Source organism: Athene noctua, chromosome 1 (assembly GCF_965140245.1).
Source record: "Athene noctua chromosome 1, bAthNoc1.hap1.1, whole genome shotgun sequence".
In the NCBI taxonomy this organism is placed as follows: Eukaryota; Metazoa; Chordata; class Aves; order Strigiformes; family Strigidae; genus Athene; species Athene noctua.
The window spans coordinates 99,072,742-99,092,571 of record NC_134037.1 but is presented as its reverse complement, the minus strand read 5'-3'; the positions used below and the strand labels follow the sequence as shown (position 1 = coordinate 99,092,571).

The window sequence follows — 19,830 nt, the reverse complement described above, 5'->3', positions numbered from 1 at the left end:
AGGCTGATATTAACAGTCACATTTCACAGTGGATTAAAAGCGCTATTGATTGTGACCTTGTTTATTACACCGCTGAAGCTCTCTGAAGCCTCTGAAGATTGTATCTCATGCTAATCCTCAACAAACCAAATCTGATAATCCAAAAGAGTTTTTAATTGTTAGTCTCTTGCTCCAATTAGTACAAAACTGTATCAAAATATCTTGTGGTATCTTTAAGAAAAATCAAACAATAATGACAGTCATTACTGCTATATATATTTTTTCAAGATTACTGGCCTGGAAGCCAAATAAAAAGGCCCTAAATTAAATCCATGTTGATGAGCACTTACTGCTGTAATTCATATCAAGATAGCTCTGCAGCATCAAGTACAGGGTACCAGATTTTAAACTCCTAGACCTTCAGTAAGATACCTGTGAGCAACTGCCATCAACAAAGGTATTTTGTTATGATTTATATTACTTGTTCAGACAAGAACTCTCTCAAGCCACCTTCCATCTTTGAAAAGAATCTCTTGATAGAGGACAGTGGGGAGTACAAGGAGGAAAACAATGTGCTGACAGAACAGCTGACAAGTCTGTTCCCTTGCCATCTCAAGAGCATATAGCCACCCAAAAGCATGAAGGAATAAGAGTAGTCTCATCCACACCCACAGCAGGCTTTGCAGATCATTTCTTTGCTGCAATGATCCGGGATAGTTTAACCTGCTCTCCTGCCACACTACAGCCTCAAGTAGTGCTCTTCACTAAAGGCCCTGTGCCTCCAACCAAGACATTCTTAGTGATTCTTTTTCAGTGCAGTTACAGCTAATTGGGCTATGTATCTCTAGAACCTATAAACTACTCCTTTAGTAAGAGTTTTTTCTCTACAGTTTTAGTAAACTTAAATCTTAAAAGCTTACTTTTTCTTTGGAATTTAATAATACTGTATTTCTTATAAGCAAAAAAAAAAACCCTCAAAACCAACAGGTATCAAGTATAATTACGTCAGTTTTAAACCTTCTTTAGGAGTTCCTTTATAATTGTGTGTACAAAGTGACAAAACAAGGGACACAGAAACAGCAGCTGGTTATTTACCACACGCCCAGATACCTCCTTGTATTAACTTACCGTAGCTCTTCCAATGCTTGCTGCACTTCTCGCAAGGCATCAGCCTCCAGATTATTGATGAGCTCTTTTCGATACCGAGCAATAAAAGGAATAGTGTTTTCTTCTCGAAAGAGTCGAATTAAGTTTGCACATACCCATGGTTCAACATTTGTTATTTCTGACAAGGCCTGTCAGAAGAAAAAAAAAAACCAACACAACCACCAAACCCACCGTTTAAGAGACGTGATAGATCGCTTTCATCAGCCTCTCACTCAAAGTTTGAAACCACCCCCAGAATACTATGTTGGCCAGCAGGGACTACTGTCCTCCCTGAAACAGGATGCCAGGCTTCCCATGCATTCAACCAACACACCTGGTACTTCAGAAATACATGCAGCAACCAGTCTTTCCAGAAACTTAAAACTACAGTAAAAAATGGAGGAAGGAGTGCCTTTGGGAACAGAAAATACCCAAATAATTACAAAAAAAATTATAAAAATAAAAATCAGGAAGACAACAAATTGCACATGGCAACTCAGAAAACTTGGAACTTACTAAGTAGCTTAGTAACATTTTAACTATTAAGTTTGTTTGTACTTCACTACAATTATTCCCACAGAGGGCTGATTTACAAATCTTTCAAGTTTTTTTCAGAACCTTAAAAATATAACAACTCCTGCACAATCATATTCACTGTTTTTAGACCAGCAATACATGAAGATCAAATACTCCATCTGCATTTCCAAGAATATTTTAGAACAGAATTTTACACCTTTCTTAAACAGGCAATGATGATGAATAGAATGTGCCCAATCTATTCCCATTCTGTTCATATTAAAATATTTCATAAGCACACCCAGCCTCCTACAACAGGAGCTATCCTAAAACTGTCTTCACCTGAACAGCTTCAAAGTTAACATCCTACAAAAACAAAGATGATAACTCCCTTGATGTCACTGTTGTTCCAAGAATGCAGTCTCCTCCTTGATGGTACTGTAAATTGATGATATACACTTTCAAATGAGTGTCTACAACAAACAATCCACACTAAATCCTAAATTCTGAAAGTGTACACACAGACATCCCAAATCTTTCAGCATCCCATCATGCAGGAGCTTCCATTGATTATATCCCCAAAAAAGCCCAGGTGCTGATACAGAAGAAACATGCAAACTGTTACAGGCAAGCTTTGTACTAAGGGACTACCTATGTCACAGATATTAGGATAATGTTAAAGTTTGAGATTTTAACAGTTACCAACCAGCATGTACATTTATACATGTATTACGAACATTTAAGCAGAGGTTAAATGACTGCTTAACAGCACAGTGACTCTGACACTCCAACTCATGCCAAGAGGACTAAAATTGTAGATTCTAAGCGCTAATTATGTAGGAAATGGTTTCACTGATACCTCGAAAAGGAAAAGATCTCATACCTGTACAATATCCCAGTTCATTTCAAATTCTTCTTTAACTTTGTTGCCTCCTAGATTTTTAACTGGCTTTCCTTCAGGACACGTAGTTGACTTAATCTTTTTAAAAGGTGGTTCATCAGATGCAAAATCCTCCTCAGGTTTCTCATGCTTCACTTGATTTCCCACTATAGGGACACTTGTTGAGGGTTTTTCATCATTCTCTAAACTATTCACATTCTTCCCTTGGAATGAATTTATCTGCATTTTTTTAGGCACTTCTAGCTTTTGATTTAAAGTTTTCAGTTTAGTGCCTACATCTTCCTTAGGTTTTAGAAGGCGCATTCTATTCTCTTCTGCAGGAGCAATAGGCAAGGATACATCCTGCCAAAAAAAGCATTGAAACCATATTAAACATTGACTGTTACAAACCGGTTCAACATTTCAAATTAAAACCTAAGAGACTTGATACTAGACATCATTCTCTCAAGTGATGTCCCCATCTCGCAGGGAAATATCAAGCCAGAAATCAAGTAACCTGAAATACATCTGGCTTGGAAGAAAAGATATAAACATACCCAGCAGAACCGGGATTTAAAAGATCAAAAAAAATTATCCTGGAAAGACTTTAATTGAGACCCCCTGCAGAAGACACTGACCTACAGTCCTTGCCTTCACTCATCTCAACAAAACAGGAAACAGCAGGGCAGGGAAGCACTCTTCTAATGAGGTGTTAGGTGCAGCATGGGAACTGGAACTGAGATTTGGTCTACTAAGATATTGTATAACCTTGGACAAGCCACACCTTCTTTCCTGAACTTCCCCAGAGATCATTTTCAGAAGTCAGAAGGACTGACTTCTGTCACAACCTGACCTCTGATGTTCATCTTTGACAGAAGTTAAGTAACTTCTGATAGAAGTGCATCTTATCATAATAAAACTGTGATCCTTACTAGGTTGAACAGCCATGCAAGGAAACATTAAGTACAGGCCTTTGCTTTGTTGTGGTACCCAGCTGGTAAAAAGGTAGAAGATATCAAAGTTGCAACACAGAAACCAGAGATATTAGAGTGTTTAGCTTTCATTACAGAAAGAACAGAGGTATGTATTTATTTATTTTTGTTGTTGAAAGAGATGTCCAGAGAAACTCACATCCCATTATCTTTGGTCAAAAATTTAAAGGAGGTCTCTTAGATCTGGGACACCTAAATACATAAGAAAGTCACATTTATCAAATATACCGAATATTCACAGCAATGGTGGAATCAAATGAGCTGATCAGACTCAGCCAACTGAGCAGAACAGAGTTGGAAAAATTCTGCTCATGTTACTTGCCAACCAACGTAATTAAGTGTCTTTTGCTGACAGATACTCACCATTTCCTCTTTTACTGCTACCTTCTTGACCTTTTTCCTGGCCATAGCTGACTGTGAAGCAGCAACTTTTTTAGTTTTTGCCTCATTTTTCTTTGGCAACCGAGGTCTCTTGGCAGTTTTGCTTTTTGGCTCCCATTCCTCCTCTTCCTCCTCCGATTCAGAGCTCCTGATAAACAAGCAAGTAAACAATATTACTTATGAGAAGAATAAACAAAATACATAAACAAGTCAGTCTGAGTGTTTTCTGACATGAAAGAGAGCAAACGGGAAAATGAACAGAAAGGTAGGCAGACGCAGCAAATATAGGTCTTTAGTGCTGTTGAAGAGCTAATGGCTGGAACAATTTACCAAGCTTTCCTGAAGATGGTCACTAGAATGTGTGCACACCTGATTATATTTGGTCAACTGGCAATTCAGTTTCACCCTATCTTCACTGTGAGCATGAAAAGCATAGGTAATTTCTGTTTTATAATTGAACAGAAGTATTGTGCATTGAAAATTTTTGATTGACCTCATACTTAGCATAAAACTGAAAAAAAATCTTAAGGAAAAAAGTAATCTCACGAATTAAAAAGTGAAGGTAGTTCATCATCTTCTGATGTAAGGGCTCTGGCTTCAGATTTCACCCTCCTTGGTAGAGATGACATCTGAAAGAGGCAAGAAGCAAACAGAACATTTGGTTGAAGTTATATTCTCTTATTCAGCCCTTTAACTCACTGCAAAGTGTGCCCTCATAATGTCTTCACAATCACAAAAGTTTCCTCTATTGCAAGTTCACATTTCTTGGTATCCAAGAACTTAGGCCACAGCAGCAAGAATCTTTTCAACTGAGCAAATGGACAAACCTAGCACTGTAGCCTCTCAAATGACTTTTCTCTTCAAATGGAAGTAATTATTTAGCTTGCATGTAAAGCTATCCTAGCAAAAAGAGTACTGGTTCGGGACGTATTATTGTGTATCACTTATATACTGTGCCAGTCTTTCCTCCATCAACCTAAGAAGCAGAGAACATAAAATTAAGATCTAGTAAAGAGCTAACACATGGTTTTGATGTGGACAGGACTGTAAGATTTTCCATTTGGTTCTAGAATTTCACCTTTAAAGATTATCAGTTGCTTGTATGCATAATGAAAACAATGGTTGTGAAAGGGCTACTTATTAGCATATAGAAAACGCATAAAACAACTACTAAAGGTAAAAAGGAAAGGCACTGACATTCTCCTGACCTGAGATTCATAACTACAATAGCTGCATTTCAGTTAATAGCTTATAAAAATTTTTGGCAATGGTTGGGCCCATGAATTTCAATAATCATATTCTGCAGTTTTAGTTAAGAGAATTTTAGGTACCCTCATAATTCTACCTGTCAGAAAATTAGAATTAAAAAAATAAAACTAAAAAAACACCAATAAAACTATAAAGCATTTCTATAAAATTCATTGACATTTTACCTATATGTGGTACAATTTCATAATTCTTCACATTTTATTCTCCAGCTCTCATACCCCAAAAAACTTCTTGCACCTTGACCTTTTTATACAGTCTTACCACTGTGATGCAAGCCTTAAAGTCTCATGTTTGCACATACAGACTGGATAAGCATTTTGCAAAGTGCCATTTAACTCAAGGGCAAAACTTCATTTTGGCTTCTGTTCAAGCACTAGAAGCATAACTAGTGTTATAAATGGCTTCCAGCAAGCTTTTTTTGCAAAGCAGTATCAGAATTTAAGTGCCCATTTTCAGCATCACAGTGGAAGGATGACTATTCAGGCTCACATCAAATAGTAGTAGCTATTAGCTTGCTTGTAAATAACCTTCTTGTAGCAATTGTCATGGTCAGTAATAGGTCAGCATTCCTCTTCTGTTCTCCTGACTGAAACCCCATTATGTGACTGGTTAGAATACAGGTCTACCACAGGAAAACAGAAATCTCCACAGAACACAAAAATTATTACACACCTTCTTAGCTTCCCACTTTCACTGTCAGTTCCCAGACACCTGCAACTTCAATCAGCCACCCTGCTTCTCTGTTTTCCTTTGCTCTTTACAGCTGAACAGTCATTATCATAGTCCTGAATTAATATATATTTATTTCCATTACCTCAGAGGCATGAAAATAATGTTTCCATTTTATATTGTATTTTAATCTGTGAATAGGAGAAACAAAAAACATTAGTCATGTTTGCAACACCAAGATTTTCAGAATTAGGTAACACCTGAGCCAGATGTCACTCTCATTCATCTTTTGCAGGCACCTGGACACTTTTCACATGGTTAGGTCTCACAATTCTGATTTCAAACTAGATGTTTAGCTTACAATATCATTACCAATCATTCTTCAGCTAATCAAATGAGGTGGGTATTTTTTAGTATTCCAGGCAATCTTGGAAGTCAGTGATCAGTTTTTAAATTCTATCCAGCTTCTCCATAGTTATCCATTGAATCATAGCAAGGAAGAAGGACAAAGCATGTTCCCGCAGCTGAGGTCAGCTCACCATGCTCTAAACATTCCTGCCAGTTTTAGACACTCAGCATATCACCAAGATAGTTCTGGGGCTTACCCAAAAGCCCAGGTATAAAGAAAGCTTCATCTGGAAGGTCTTGTTTCTGTTAATACTTCTCTCTCACCTCAAGTGGCCAAGGGCAGTCTCAAAATATCTCAACATTTGTATTGTTTCATTAAGTAAGATTACAGAGTAAGCTTTACTGTTGCCATAAAGTTGATTGTAATTTCTGCCATCCAACACTGGTAACTGACTTAATTCTTCAAATCAGTGTAAGAATAGGAGATGAGCTTCTTGGTTTATGAAACTAGGCATTTTCCACATTCTTCATGAGCAGATTAATATTTCCTCCCACATCCTTATGTCTGAGACTACCTGTCTTCATACAATGCACTGAATGAAGCAGAACTACCATATAGCAAATATAAAAATGGCATAGGAAAGAACGAAATAGACTAGAAAGTGGTATGTAATAAGGCTAAGTCTTTATGGTACACCTCCATGTTTTGGGGTTTTTTTCTTTAGTTTTTTTTATTTTCCACTTTAAAAAAATAATTAGATCATCTTTTAAGTGTTTGTTACAGTCCTTCAGAAAGCTGAAGTATCAAACATGTTTGATCCAGATGATCAAAGAAGATAAGACCAGCACAGAATCTGTCCTCTGTCCCACTCATCCATATTGTGTCATTTCTTGCAAGCAAGTAGTGAGTTGGGATGGGCCTCAGGTACATAAACTCCAGCTTTCATTACATTATTTATATAAAAACAAAAGGAGGGAATTTGTAAGAGGAATAAGCTTTAGAAATCTCTTTTCTCTTATGATATTTTTAATAGCAGGAATATTAATAAATAGATATTGCCTTATACAGCACAGGTGCTCTAGGAACAACACTAACAGATAATGCAGTATGCACAGGTGCTCTAGGAACAATACCGAAGATAAGTAATCATGATGACCCAAGACTGCATCAGTGAGCAGCGATGTCAGAAGAGGAACCGGAGCGGAACGAGAACTAGTTGGCACTGTGGAATATAATGGACTTTTGAAACTGATGATGAATTGGTATTGTATTGCATGTTATGAAGAACCATATAAGATTCTTTTTGTCAGCTGTTGCCACTCACTGAGGTGATGGCTCAACTCCGAGTTGTTAATAAAGTAAGCCTAGAGATACCCAGAGTCTGGTAAAATCCTTTATGAATCTACTAAGTTTTCTTGAGAAGAGTGATACCTTTGTTCCTAAAGGCTTTTGTACCTGCACTTAAAGTTAATTTGAACTAAGTTAAGATGTGAATTTAAAGCACACAATTTATTTCAGAATAACTCTCCATGAGAGAGAGACATTGTCAGAAGTGAAAATGGAGTTCTACAGCTCAGAATAAAAGCCCAGTACCAAGAAGCATCTGTGAGATGAACATCAAACACAGGGTATCACAAAGAATAAATAAAAGTCACGATATTTCACTGTGAGGTGGGGCCAAGTCATAACCACTTCCCCTTCTTATAATGTACACAACTAACTGTAGAAAAAGAGAATCTTGCAGTTGTTACATATATTTTGTTTACAAAGAATCTTTTTTTTTATTTGAATCCTCAAAAGTACTTCTGAGTTGATTCAAAATTGCCAGACAGCTGTCTGCTAAATTTTCCTCTTGAGCTGCCTGCACTAGGGTGTACTAACACCTACGGTAATGACTCAGCAAAACAGTCCTTCTGTGATTCATTGCGGGGCCAGGGGGAGGCAGGGAAGAAGATGAAAAAGCAAGGAGACTAAATGCCACTGATGATGATGAATAACTATTACAGATTTTTTTTAAAAAAAAAGCTTAGAGACAGTCCATGAAGTGAGGCAGGAAGACTCAAGAAACAGGCGAACAGTTATGCTCCTTCACATGGGGCATCTACAACACTGAACGCATTGGCTAGATGACAAGGCAATCCAACAAGCCATTGTCTGCTCCTACTAGGATATGGTACCCCATGTCTCCTGCCTCCAGTGTTGAGGGAGCTTGGTATAAATTGGTTACTATTAATTTTCAGGTTTATAATTAGCTCTTCTACAGCTATAGGCCTTTTCTGCATTTGGGAAGGCAACACCGATCTATGCAAGCTATAGTTTCCTTCCTCAGAGTAGAAACCAGCCCTCACTTCGAGTATGGTTACCTAGAGGCAACAGAGAAGGAAGAGGTAAAGGCAGTTTTTCCACTGAGGCAAGTCTATCTGGAAAACACAATAGGAGGTAAATGCCCAATTTAGTGCCATCTTGATCCCAGCATGTTGTAGGAGAACGAACATCATTCATCCTGTACTTATCTGTCTCCTGTACTTAACACCTGAAGGAAGTAAACCACAGTATCCAGTGATGTCCACAAGTTATCCAGCCACCCACCCTATATAGGATTTAACTGGTTTATCAATAGGCATATTGAGCTCCTACAAGCTCAGTTCTATCAGCTCTCACATCTGAGGAAAGCAAAAAGCAAAAAAAAATTCCAGGTAATATTTACTATCACATTTATTCTTATTTTATGTACATTGTCAGAGACTGCCTTAATTTTAAAAAATGTTATTCTTAAAGAAAAAGAGTTCTTAACAATCATCTCACCAACAGTATTTTACTTCCATGCCAGGCAACATGAGGAAGGCCCTGGAAAATTCATCCTTGACCACATACTTAAGCTCCTAACTCCTGTTTCATTTCAGCTCTGTCTGTATGCAATCTTTTGCTTCTATAAGATTGGTTGAAACCTTAATGCTGAACCTTCACACTAGACCCTTGATCCCCTATTCAAGGGAATCAAAACTCTTCTGCTTGTCCATCCCCCAAATGACAACAGGCAGCATGAAATACCATTGCTTGAAACACCTGAATTCTCCTTGCTTCACACTCCTAGCAATTACTAAAGCCTGACTTCTCCACAAAACCCAAAACAGTTACATGTTCTTCAAAAGTATTTCCCACTTAAAACTGAAAGAGGACTTTACAGAGCTATTATGCTGTCCAGTAAAGAAGAGCTGAAACTATTTAAATCATTGCTATTGTAGATAAATATATCTCCCAAGTCAACTCTCCAAATAGTTTGGCATCAGTTTTGTTGACAGTTCTTTTGTTCCTACCGCTTCTGTTCTCTGCATCCACAATGCATTCGAGCTATCCTGATGGCTGTAAACGTACACTTCTTCCTATCTCTGAGCTACTCATTAAAACAAGGCTCATGTAGAGTGGTGTTGGGCCATACCATGAATAAAGAAGAGTGACAGGGTAGTTCTTATTATACTTCACTATACAGAATCTTAACACGGGTATGCACAGAATATACAGTAAGGAAGTAACCATCCTTCTGTTCTCTCTCCCCAAATAGGAGTTCTAGGCTGCCTGTAGAATATAAGTATACTGAGGCTTTAAAGAGCTTATTCTGTCAAAGAGCAATCCAAGTCTCATTCAGAGACTTATTCTCTCTTCAACCACCCTATTCATGAAAAGATACAACCCATTACAAGTAAATTTCTTCATATGGAAATCCAGGTGACATAATCAACCGCTTGCAGAAAGAAAAGGTTAATGATAGTTTAAAAATAATTACATTAAAAACCCTCCGCCCCCCCCATGCTACCAAACCCCCCCCCAAAAATCCCTGCACTAGCACCAGGCTATGTTTTGTAGCTCCACCATTAGAGCAACAACTTTCAGAGTCAGAAATTGCTCCAGTAATCCTAAGAGACTGTGACATCTTCTACAGGGCACTTAAATAAACCATACTTAACAGTTGAAAGTTATAGAAAGATTATACTTTCACAGTATGATCAAATTAACGCCATTATGGCAAATTTAAATCTCATAACCCTACTACATTGTCACATAAATCCCTCATAACTAGAGAAATATATATCTGAATATCAACAAAGCCTACTGCACCTTACAACTCAGTCAAATTGGTTCTTCTACCTGAAGGCATAGGATTTAAAAATAACAAAACACAGAACCAAACACACCACCACCACACACCTACTTAGAAATTAATTTCATTTCAGTAACTGCAAAAAAAATCCTCTCCAGCAGAATAGGATACAGAAACTTCTAAAGCTCTTTTCCAGTTAAAGCAATGCTTTCTAAAAAGGCAATCTGTCTATGCAGGAAGGTCCTCAAACTTTGCTCTGCAGCCTCTGCTTCTCTAGCATGAATAAAATAGCAAGGTTAATAGAATTCTGTATTTTAGCTGCTTCTTAAATCACAAAGGACTGGCCAAACAACAGTTTATTATAACACCAAGCATCTGAGGCAGGACATAAAAAGCACTATGAATCCCACATAAGTAAATTTCAGATCATTATTAGTAGCAGCAGAATAGGCCACTTCAATAAGTATCTGTAGGTTCTCAACAGTTTGATTTTGTTTGTCATTTTAAGATACCTCCATTGCATGCTAGAATAACATTCTGAGAAGAAATCAAAGTATAACCATACTGTCCACAGCAAAGGTGAAAGAAGAGACCAATGGTAGAGACTTGCATGAAAATCGTTCCAATGCTCCAGAAGGTTTTTATCACCTGTAAGAACTAAGTTGTACTTCAGAATATAAATCCAACTTACTGTAATCCTCACGAAGTTAAAACCTTGGAGAATTTCCAGACACTTTTGCTCAGAGAAGCTGGTGCAGATTTCCAAGGACTTCTGTTGCACAAAGCCAGTCAGGGCTGCCTGAGAAAAGAGTCACAGACACAGATGAGAAGACTCCAGTGCTAACTGGAAAAATTACAGCCAGAAAGAAAGGGAGAGACATATAGGGTACAAACACACACAGTAAAACAGTCCCCAATGCTCGTTAGAAAGGAAAAGGTGTAAGACTAGTAGGAGTACCACCTACTGCTGCTACTTACAGAAGTATCACCAAAACCTCAAACCACCAAAGTTGTGCCCTTAGAAAGCACACTCTCTTCCAAACCTGTTCCTGCAACTAGTGATCCCACTGGGAAAAAGGAACAATCTTCATTATGCAGCAGCCTGTCAATGAATCAGAAGAGGTGTGCACAGGAAGGGGGTGACAAACATTTTCCATGAATTTTTCTAATCCACTTATCTCAAACCACCTATGAAAACAGACATTATCCAAAACCAGCGGGATACTGCTTCTGATTCAGTAACAGTCTGCTACATCCCGTGTATGATTTCTCCAATCCACCAAATTAGCCATATGGTAACGCTCCCACCCAGCTTAATTAAAAGGGACATCTTTGCTCCTGAAGGATACGGAAGATGCGCATCTGTTCTGCACAGTGACAGTCCCGGCAGAGTTTTATCACACCCATAACACTTGTTTCAGAGTCTTGCAGGCACAAGGGGAGTCAAGAGTAAAGCACTGTGTCTTGCTCGGTGACTCCCCTACCATCCAAATCACTGCTTTTTGACCCAGAGATGTGACCTAGCTCAAAACACGCTTTTCGTCCTTCGAAGCCCTATTCTTCCCCAGACGACACCCTACTTTCCTCGGATCTGCTGATGGCACTCAAGACGAAGGACTAAATTTCGCGCCCCGTGCCTGGAAAGGACATCAGTTCCCAGGCAGCACCACGGGAATAAGGCACCCCAGAAGCTCCTTCCTGCCCCCAAGGAAGGCGGGGGGCACAGGAGCATCCCAGCGGAGGCCGGGAGCCCCAGCCCCAGCCCGCTGGGGTGCCCCGGCCCCCCCGGGGCGCTGCCGCCCGCATCCCCAGCCCCGCTCACCCACACCCCGCCGCTCTCGCACAGAGGGGCCCTGGGCGCCGTTTCAGTGCGAGAGGAGCCCCGAGCAATCCCTTCCCCCCGGGCTGGGGGAGAGGCAGGGAGCAGAAACGGAGGCCCAGGAAGAAAATGGCTCGTTTCCATCCAAACAACAGGAAGCCCCCCGCTCGCCGCCGCCCGGCACGGAGGGCGCCGGGTCCAGCGCGGCCCGGCAGGCCGCTGCCCGCCCTGCCTCACCCGCGCCCTCGGCCCGGGAGGCTCCCCCAGACATTACCCCCAGCTGCCGGCTGCCGCGTTTGAAAGGGCCGCCAGGGCAACCATGGCGGAGCCGCCCGCCCGCCCGACGCGCCGCGGGGAGGAGCAGGAAGCGGCGGCCGCGCCGCGCCGCAGGAAGCGGCCACCCGAGGGGGGCGGGCTCGGCCGAGCCCCCGCCCCCTACCCCGCTGCCGGCGCCCCGCGGCTCCCGCCGGCGGCGGCGGGTTGGCGAGCGGTGCCGGGCAGCCCCGGGGCGGCGGTGCCCGCCGCGCCGCCCTCCCTCCCTCCCGCCGCCGGCAGGGGCCGCACGCGCGGGCTGCGCTGCCGCCGCCGCCAGGTGGCGCTGGGCGCCGGAGCGGCGGCCGCGGGCCGGGCGGGCCCGGAGGGGAGCGGAGCGGCGCGGAGAGGAGGGGTCGGGTCGAGCCCGCTCTGCCCCTTCGCCCCCCTCGCCGCCGACTTCAGGCGGGTGTCGGTTGCAGGATTCCTTGCGGAGGCTCGGCGCAGCACCGCACGCCAGGGCCTGAGGCGGCCCCGAGGTGCCGCGGGCTGGCGGTGCTCGGGGGTGATTATCGGCTCCCCTCTTCCCTCGTGGCGGGGGCTCTCGGCTCTCCCCACCGTGTTGCGCGGGGCGAAGGGGTGAGGGCTCTGGGGGCCAGCGTCCCCACGTCCGGCGAAGTGCGAAACGGTCCGCACCCTCCGCTGAAACTACGGACAAAGAGTGGAGATGCGCAATGCCTAGGATCAGTTGCTGGTTGATGGGAGTTTGAAAGGAGTTAGAAGCATTTCCACTGCTTTTGCTAGACCAAAAAAACCCCACTGTAAAGTGGGGTTAGTTATTTTTCACAGGGGTACTGGGAAGCAGAAAGCGTTCTTGTGTGAAGCTGAAATACGGTTTCAAAGGTGACCACAGAAGACGTAGAAATAAATACATGCCCTTTCTCTCAGCCCAGTGAGTCGGTAAGAGCATATAAATCCAAATATACCCAGGATGTTCATGTTCCTTTACCCGTACGGACTAGAACTTGCTTTATTTTTTCTTATAACCATAAACATTTGCACTCTAGTGCTGGAAAAGGTTTCCAAGTGTTCGTCGCCCATCTTAAAGCTTCATATAAAGGTACGCTTTCCCACAATATCTGCATCTGTTCTTTTTTCATCTATATCTACCAGGTTAACATTCATCAAGAATCCTGTGAAGTCCATCTCATGAACAAAGTTTAATGGGTGCTGGTTTCTGGAGCCATCATTACAAGAGTGGAGCGAGCAGGCTGTTACATTAAAGCCATCTTCCGAGCTTCCATTACCCTAAAAGGTCTTCTGCTTTGTATCATAAATATTTGTAACTTGTGGTCATAACTACCAGCCAGCTGTCCTCCAGCCTTGGAATGGCAACATCTTAAATGTAACAAAGGTGTAATAAACTTAAATAATTCATAATTTTTCATCTTGACTTTATAATAAATGTGTGTTTAACGGTCTGGAATGGCTTTAAACACAATAATGTTCAATGCACTCTCTCTCTTTCCATGAAGTTTACCTGACCTCTATATCTTTCAGGGGCCCAGAGAGAGACTTATGTGCATACTTGTCTTTATGCATGGCATTGTATCTCTGCTGATATAAACTGTCACAGCTCTGTTGATTTAAATAGGGCCTGTGATTTACACAAGTTGAAGATCTGACTCACAGACCTCAATAGGACTGTTCACATATTTAAAGGTAATCGAGTGTGTAAGTATTTGCAGGCTCGGAGTTGGAATTTTGTCCTAGTAGGAGCTGAAGCAAAGGGTCGTTTAGTCTAACACTAGGGAAATATCCACTGCTAAGACTTAACTGTTGTAATTTAACCAGCCAATGTCATACGTATGAAATCCTGTTAGAACCTCAGACAGTTTTTCAGCTGAAACATTGTCATTTATAATGGGTAAGGTTCTGATTTTTTTATATTTGAAATCAGATGCTGCTCTTATGCCAATGTGAAAACAGCCTTTAAATATAGGAGCCTGGTGCACTATATAACTAAGGACAAAAGATTGTGACTATAAATAGATTAAAATCATATTTAAATACTTGGTCTGATTATATTTTGTAATACAGTGAAACTGTGCAGAATGTAAAAATGCTGCCTGTGTCATCTGACTGCTTTGATGCACTGCATTAAAATTCCTATGCCTAAGTACATATCATAGAGTCAACTTTATTTCTCTTCTATTAATAGTTTGAAATGAGGTCACTGTTCTTGTAAGGATGGGCTAAGCCTGTACAACTGATTTTAAATAAATTACCTATATAAATATGTTTGGGTTTTTTTCTCATGCTTGTACGCATGCTAATACTGATTATAGATAAGGAACAGTGACACTGTTCCTTATCTATAATCAGTAATTTTACTGTCTGTTCTGGCATATGTTTTCTATGCTGGCGGCTTTTTTAAGATTTGTTTATAGTGACCCCTGCTGCAAAAGATTAAGACTGACGTTTCTCTAAACCTTTAAAAAGGCATTTACCCAATTATTTCAGAGATCAGTTCAAAAGAACCAACCAATTGTAAATTCAAGTTAAGTATGCAAAATTTGAATGTTTTTTAATGCTTTTATACCTCCACTCAGGAAAGCACATGCTTAAGTTTTTCTCTATTCAGGATAGCAAAATAGTAAAAAAGCAGATGAAAGCATAGGATTAAGTTTAAACACAGACTACCCCTCTGGTTTTAGGATTTAGGTGTCAGCCTATTCCAGGGTTGTCCTGAATAGAATGCTTTTCAAACTCGGGCTTAAAAATTCCTCAGCACGAGGTATGTGTATGTGCTCTTTTACAAACAGAAAATCCACCTGTGCTCTGCACTGGCTGAAAGCTGTATATCCATTGCTAGTGCAGCACTTCACCTGAACTAATGGGCCCTCCCTGCTAACAGAGAGCATGAGCTGCAGCTTGATGCAGCTTCTACAGCTTCCTTAGCAGTCCGCAGACTGGACAAAATAGTCGTCTCCTTGCTTGCAAAAGACCCTCTGGGTATAACCATGGTAACATCATCTATATATTAGTATAAAAGTTATCATATAAATGTATATGCCTGATATGGCTTTTTAAAGCTGTGTTTAAAGAGTATTATTTAGGCTGCAAAGCCAAGCAAAAAGCCATGCTTAGAGCTCCTTGTGTAATCCTTATACTGCCCCTTGTGCAAATATTTACTGATGAATGGAGGCATCGCATGGAAAATTGCGAGACTAGCATAGTGAAATAACCACAAGGAGGCAGAACTAAAAACTGACCAGTGATGTGAATTGTCCCTTTACCCCCCACTGACTCCCTCATGTTGCATCCTCATGCAGCGTTCATATATGGCTGAGTGCAATTTCCTAAGCCTGATAGAAAGGTAAAAGCTAAATTGAGTGCAGTTATCCCATATCCTATATTACCAGTGGGGATTGAATGCTGTATCTTTTCCACAGTAGCCATAGTTCAATATAAAACCAGACAAATTTGTCATTTTAGTGTAGAGTGATGGATTATGGGTCCTAACAGTGGTCAGTGGAAAGAAACTCAGCATAGCTGCATTTCTTTCTCTTTTTCTGGGAGATGGAAAACTGATGCCACCTGAAATGCTGGGAACGGAGGTGAGCCACTGGGGCAATCTGCAGGGTCTTCCTCTCTCCTCCTTGAGAACTGGAGGAAATCCAGTCCTTTGCAGTGCTCCCAAGAATTTGCCATTGGGGGCAGGTGCTGGATTACTTATGGTATGAGAGTGCAACCCGTTTCTTGGCCATGTTGCAGGAACATGCTGAGGGTCATATGGTCTGTACTCAGACTTCATAAAGAATGTAATCCATACTCCTGTTTCCTACCTCAGCGCTCTGGCAGCTTGTGAGTTAGCTTCTTCTGCAGCCATTACTGCTGCTTTGGTGATGGTGTGAGCTGAACCATGAGATGTTCATGTGTTTTGTTATCATCTTGGCAGACCGACAAAAGTTTCCTTAGGAGCGCAAGTGGCAGAAGAGAATTGGTGATTTCTAATAGTCTGTTTCTCAACAACAGGTGACAACATGTAGTGACATGAAGGTATATGTATATAGAAGAGGCCAGAAAGGCAGGAAAACTCTGCCAGTGCCCTTTGCTTGTCAGACACCAGAAGGCCGCAGTCCAGAAGTAAGATAATTGCATGAACCTAAGGTAATGAGCATTGCTGAGAGGCAGGGTATGTTAGTTTGGGCATGGTGCCACATTAACATGACTCTACATCTTCCAGACGGAAGCTAGCTTATGTCTGGGCAGCTCAGAGCATGAGCAGAGCTTGCTTGTATCTGTCTGCACCTGTCTGCATGGCCTTGCAGAAGAAGAAGCAGTAATTTCCCAATTAATTAGCAAAGGCCTTTTGCAAACAATGCAGACATAAGAGCATCTGCCAAAGAAAAAAAAAAAAAAAAAAGAACCTTGCTTCAAAACGCCCTTAATTTCTTTTTTGTCTTTTGTACAAGAACATGGCCAGTGTTGAGTCTGCTGTCCATCTTGCCAATATACTCTCAAAGTGCTTTTGTAATACCCATCTGTTTTTGTTTTCTTCTGTTTCTTCCTCCCTTATATTTATATTGAAAGGTCTCTGAGAAAGAGACCATCTCGCTGTCTGTGTTTGTACAAAAATACAGTGTGGTGGCATCCTCATTTGTGCCTCTGACTCCTAAACACTGTTGTGTGCCCAGCAGTGATATGGGTGATCTGTATTAAGTAACCATTTGATTTGGAACTGATAGAAATGTCAATTACCAGAAGCAGAGATCTGTCAGGAAGTAGTTTGCACTGTATTCTTATTTTCTACTTGTCAGCGGGACAAAGCACCAGTATTTTCATTTTGTGTGGTAGTGAGCGCTTGCAAATGGAAGCTCCATGTCACTGCTACTTCGGTCACTACTGCAAGCTTATCACTTAGGTCACATAGTTAGACCCTACCTTTAGCCTATGCCCTGCCTATCCAGAATACTAATGTGACCTCCACCATTGCAAGCTTTGAATGCCCCACAGTCTTTACAGTATTTATTGTGATGCCTTCTCAAAATGAGGGTCCTCTATGATCAGATCCTAAGTTCCACGAAGACACTGCAATCAACTTTCTTAGTCCAACACCTACTGAATCTACGGGCTGTTGCTCTGTATTTGCTCTGTATGTGTTTACAGCAGCTCTTTGTGTGGATGACACAGGGTGCAAGATCCGTATGATGTGGAGTCCCTATGCACACATAGGATGAAATACCTATTTTCATAATGAGTTTGAGGAGCTTCTGAATTGCTCCAGAAAGCTCTGGTACTTATCCTTGCAGCCTTGTTGTTTCCCTGTTGTGAGGGATGAAAGCACAGAGAAATTACGTGCCTTGTGCAAAGGCAGAGAATCCTATCCTGCATCTTCAAAATCCAGTGGTATTCCATACATGATTTGTTAACTGTACCACTGCAGAGAGGAAAATAGTGTGGCTCTTCTCCCAACTGATTCAGCGACTGTTTTGCAGAATTACTCCTTAAGCTCTGTTATATGCTGATACATCCAGTCTATATACATAAGGGAATGGAAAAAGAACTGAGTCTTGGAAGGAAGGTAAGGGATACCAGTGGATGTTTAGACCAAAGAGTAGACTGTTGTTCCTGGGTTACTGCATGCATCTATTTCAAAAGAGAAAGTCTCTTCAGAATCAGAAGCAAACAGTAGCTTAGGGATTGCTTGAGGGCAATTCTACATCTGTAGTGGTCAGTTCTGATTCTGTAAATAAGCATGCTCAAGATTATAGTAAAATTTTTCTATGCTGCAATAGTTTTGTGGGAAAAGTCACATTTGGGAGAATCAGAACTAAAGCACTTCATTCAAAGTTAGTCCACTGAACTAGCAAACCCCATTATTCCTGTACTATTATCCATATAAAAGCATTTACCCCCTTTATTTTACCTCACAGGTGTATATATATATATAATATTTGCCTATCATTTCTCTGCATTTGGGACTAGGACACCACAGAGACGAACCAGAGACTCCAGTTTCCTCTGTTGGCTCTGCAGAAGCATCCAGGTCAGGACCTTCAGCAGCCACAAGGCTGCGTGTCTTGTTACAGAGGGACCAAATCCATCACTTGAAAACAGGAGATTATGTTGACAAGTGGAGGAGCCTCAAAGTGTGTCCATTATTCCCGTCTGTTCGAATAGCAGCTTAAGTGATTACTAATTGATCAGATGCTTTCAGCAAGCTATGAAAAGGGCTTCAGTCTAGGGAACATTAATCTGAATCTCAGACTCAATTTCCTCCCTCTACTACAGATGTCCTGAGTGACCTTCAATGAGTGACTCTGTGACTTGGTTCCTCATTGTTACCATGGGCTACTAATAACATTTCCTAAAATGGTGTGTGAGAGTAAATAATGACTGTGATACACTCAGGTATTGGCACATAAAGGGGTTGCATAAGAATCTTAGATTTTGCAGGAAAATTCCTGCCAGAAAAATTTTGACCAGTTAGTACATGGACAGTAACAGTATCTGATGTTTGACATGTTCCCTGCCTGTCTGTTACTGACAAGCCAGTTTATACAGGCATACTAAAACAGTTCTAACCAAGCAATCTGTAGATAATGTTGAAACAATAAAGTTTGTATATAGACAAAGCATACTCATAGTACTATTCTGGTACAAATCATCATTTAGAGAACTTATCTCCCTCTATTTCTCAGTTATTGTTTCCTCTCTTTTCCCATCTTCAAAAACAAGCTAGTGCTTTAAAATTCAAAAGAGGGTTTTTATGTGTGTGGCCAAATCCACACAGCTGTAAAGATGAAAATGAGGGTCTTGTAAGGCCTTTATCACTTGCCCGAATTTCCACTGTCTTCAGCAGAGCTGTGCCTGGAGGTGAATTAGCCTGATCCTAGATGAGAGTCGAGAAAGATGCAGCTCTTGGCTGCAGGGAGAAACGTATTTTCACTTTAGATCCAGCCCTTCTGGAGCTGGCGACTGCTGCCAACAGCTACTGCCAGAACATCCTGCTAGGCCATGGCGTGGCCTTCCCCCGGTGAAGTTAGAACTCGCTTTCTGGCTGTGACTGTAATGTGTCAGTAACTTTGCTAGCATGGCAACCTGCAGTTTTGTTAAAAATACTTTGAAAATGGCTCTGTTAGCAATCCTAGTGACCATTCTTTTTAAATAACTACTGTCAGTCTTGCAGACTCAGTTGCAGTATCTGTTCAGTTTGAAGCGTGCACAGTATTTTGTAACCAGGCCAACATTTTAGAAGTAACATAAACATATGTAATGCCTCATTTTTGCTAAATTTAAAGCAATGCTGTTAGGTTCAAGAAACAGTGACCCAGCAACCTCAGCTTTAATAGTACTGGCAGGCCTAGAAAATGCCCAGTTCGATTGCTTGTATTTGTCTTGGTTATCCTGCAGCATCGTAGGTCATTCATTCTCTGACAAGGAGTTCCAAAAATTCCAGTGAATGGAGAATGT

At 41.2% G+C, this 19,830-nt stretch overlaps 1 protein-coding gene across 1 annotated transcript in view; it reads right to left on the bottom strand.

The window, feature by feature from the left end:
• SRBD1 (S1 RNA binding domain 1) overlaps positions 1-12,487 on the bottom strand; it is a 132,247-nt gene extending 119,760 nt beyond the window's left edge. Inside the window, exons 1-7 of the mRNA XM_074925888.1 lie at positions 12,374-12,487; positions 10,972-11,079; positions 5,836-6,023; positions 4,441-4,523; positions 3,877-4,042; positions 2,525-2,884; positions 1,108-1,274 (exon numbers count right to left, since the gene is read on the bottom strand). Coding sequence (XP_074781989.1) covers positions 1,108-1,274; positions 2,525-2,884; positions 3,877-4,042; positions 4,441-4,523 — 776 coding nt within the window. The 5' untranslated portion in view covers positions 5,836-6,023; positions 10,972-11,079; positions 12,374-12,487. The remainder of the gene's footprint in view (positions 1-1,107; positions 1,275-2,524; positions 2,885-3,876; positions 4,043-4,440; positions 4,524-5,835; positions 6,024-10,971; positions 11,080-12,373) is intronic.
• Positions 12,488-19,830: the final 7,343 nt, after the last annotated feature.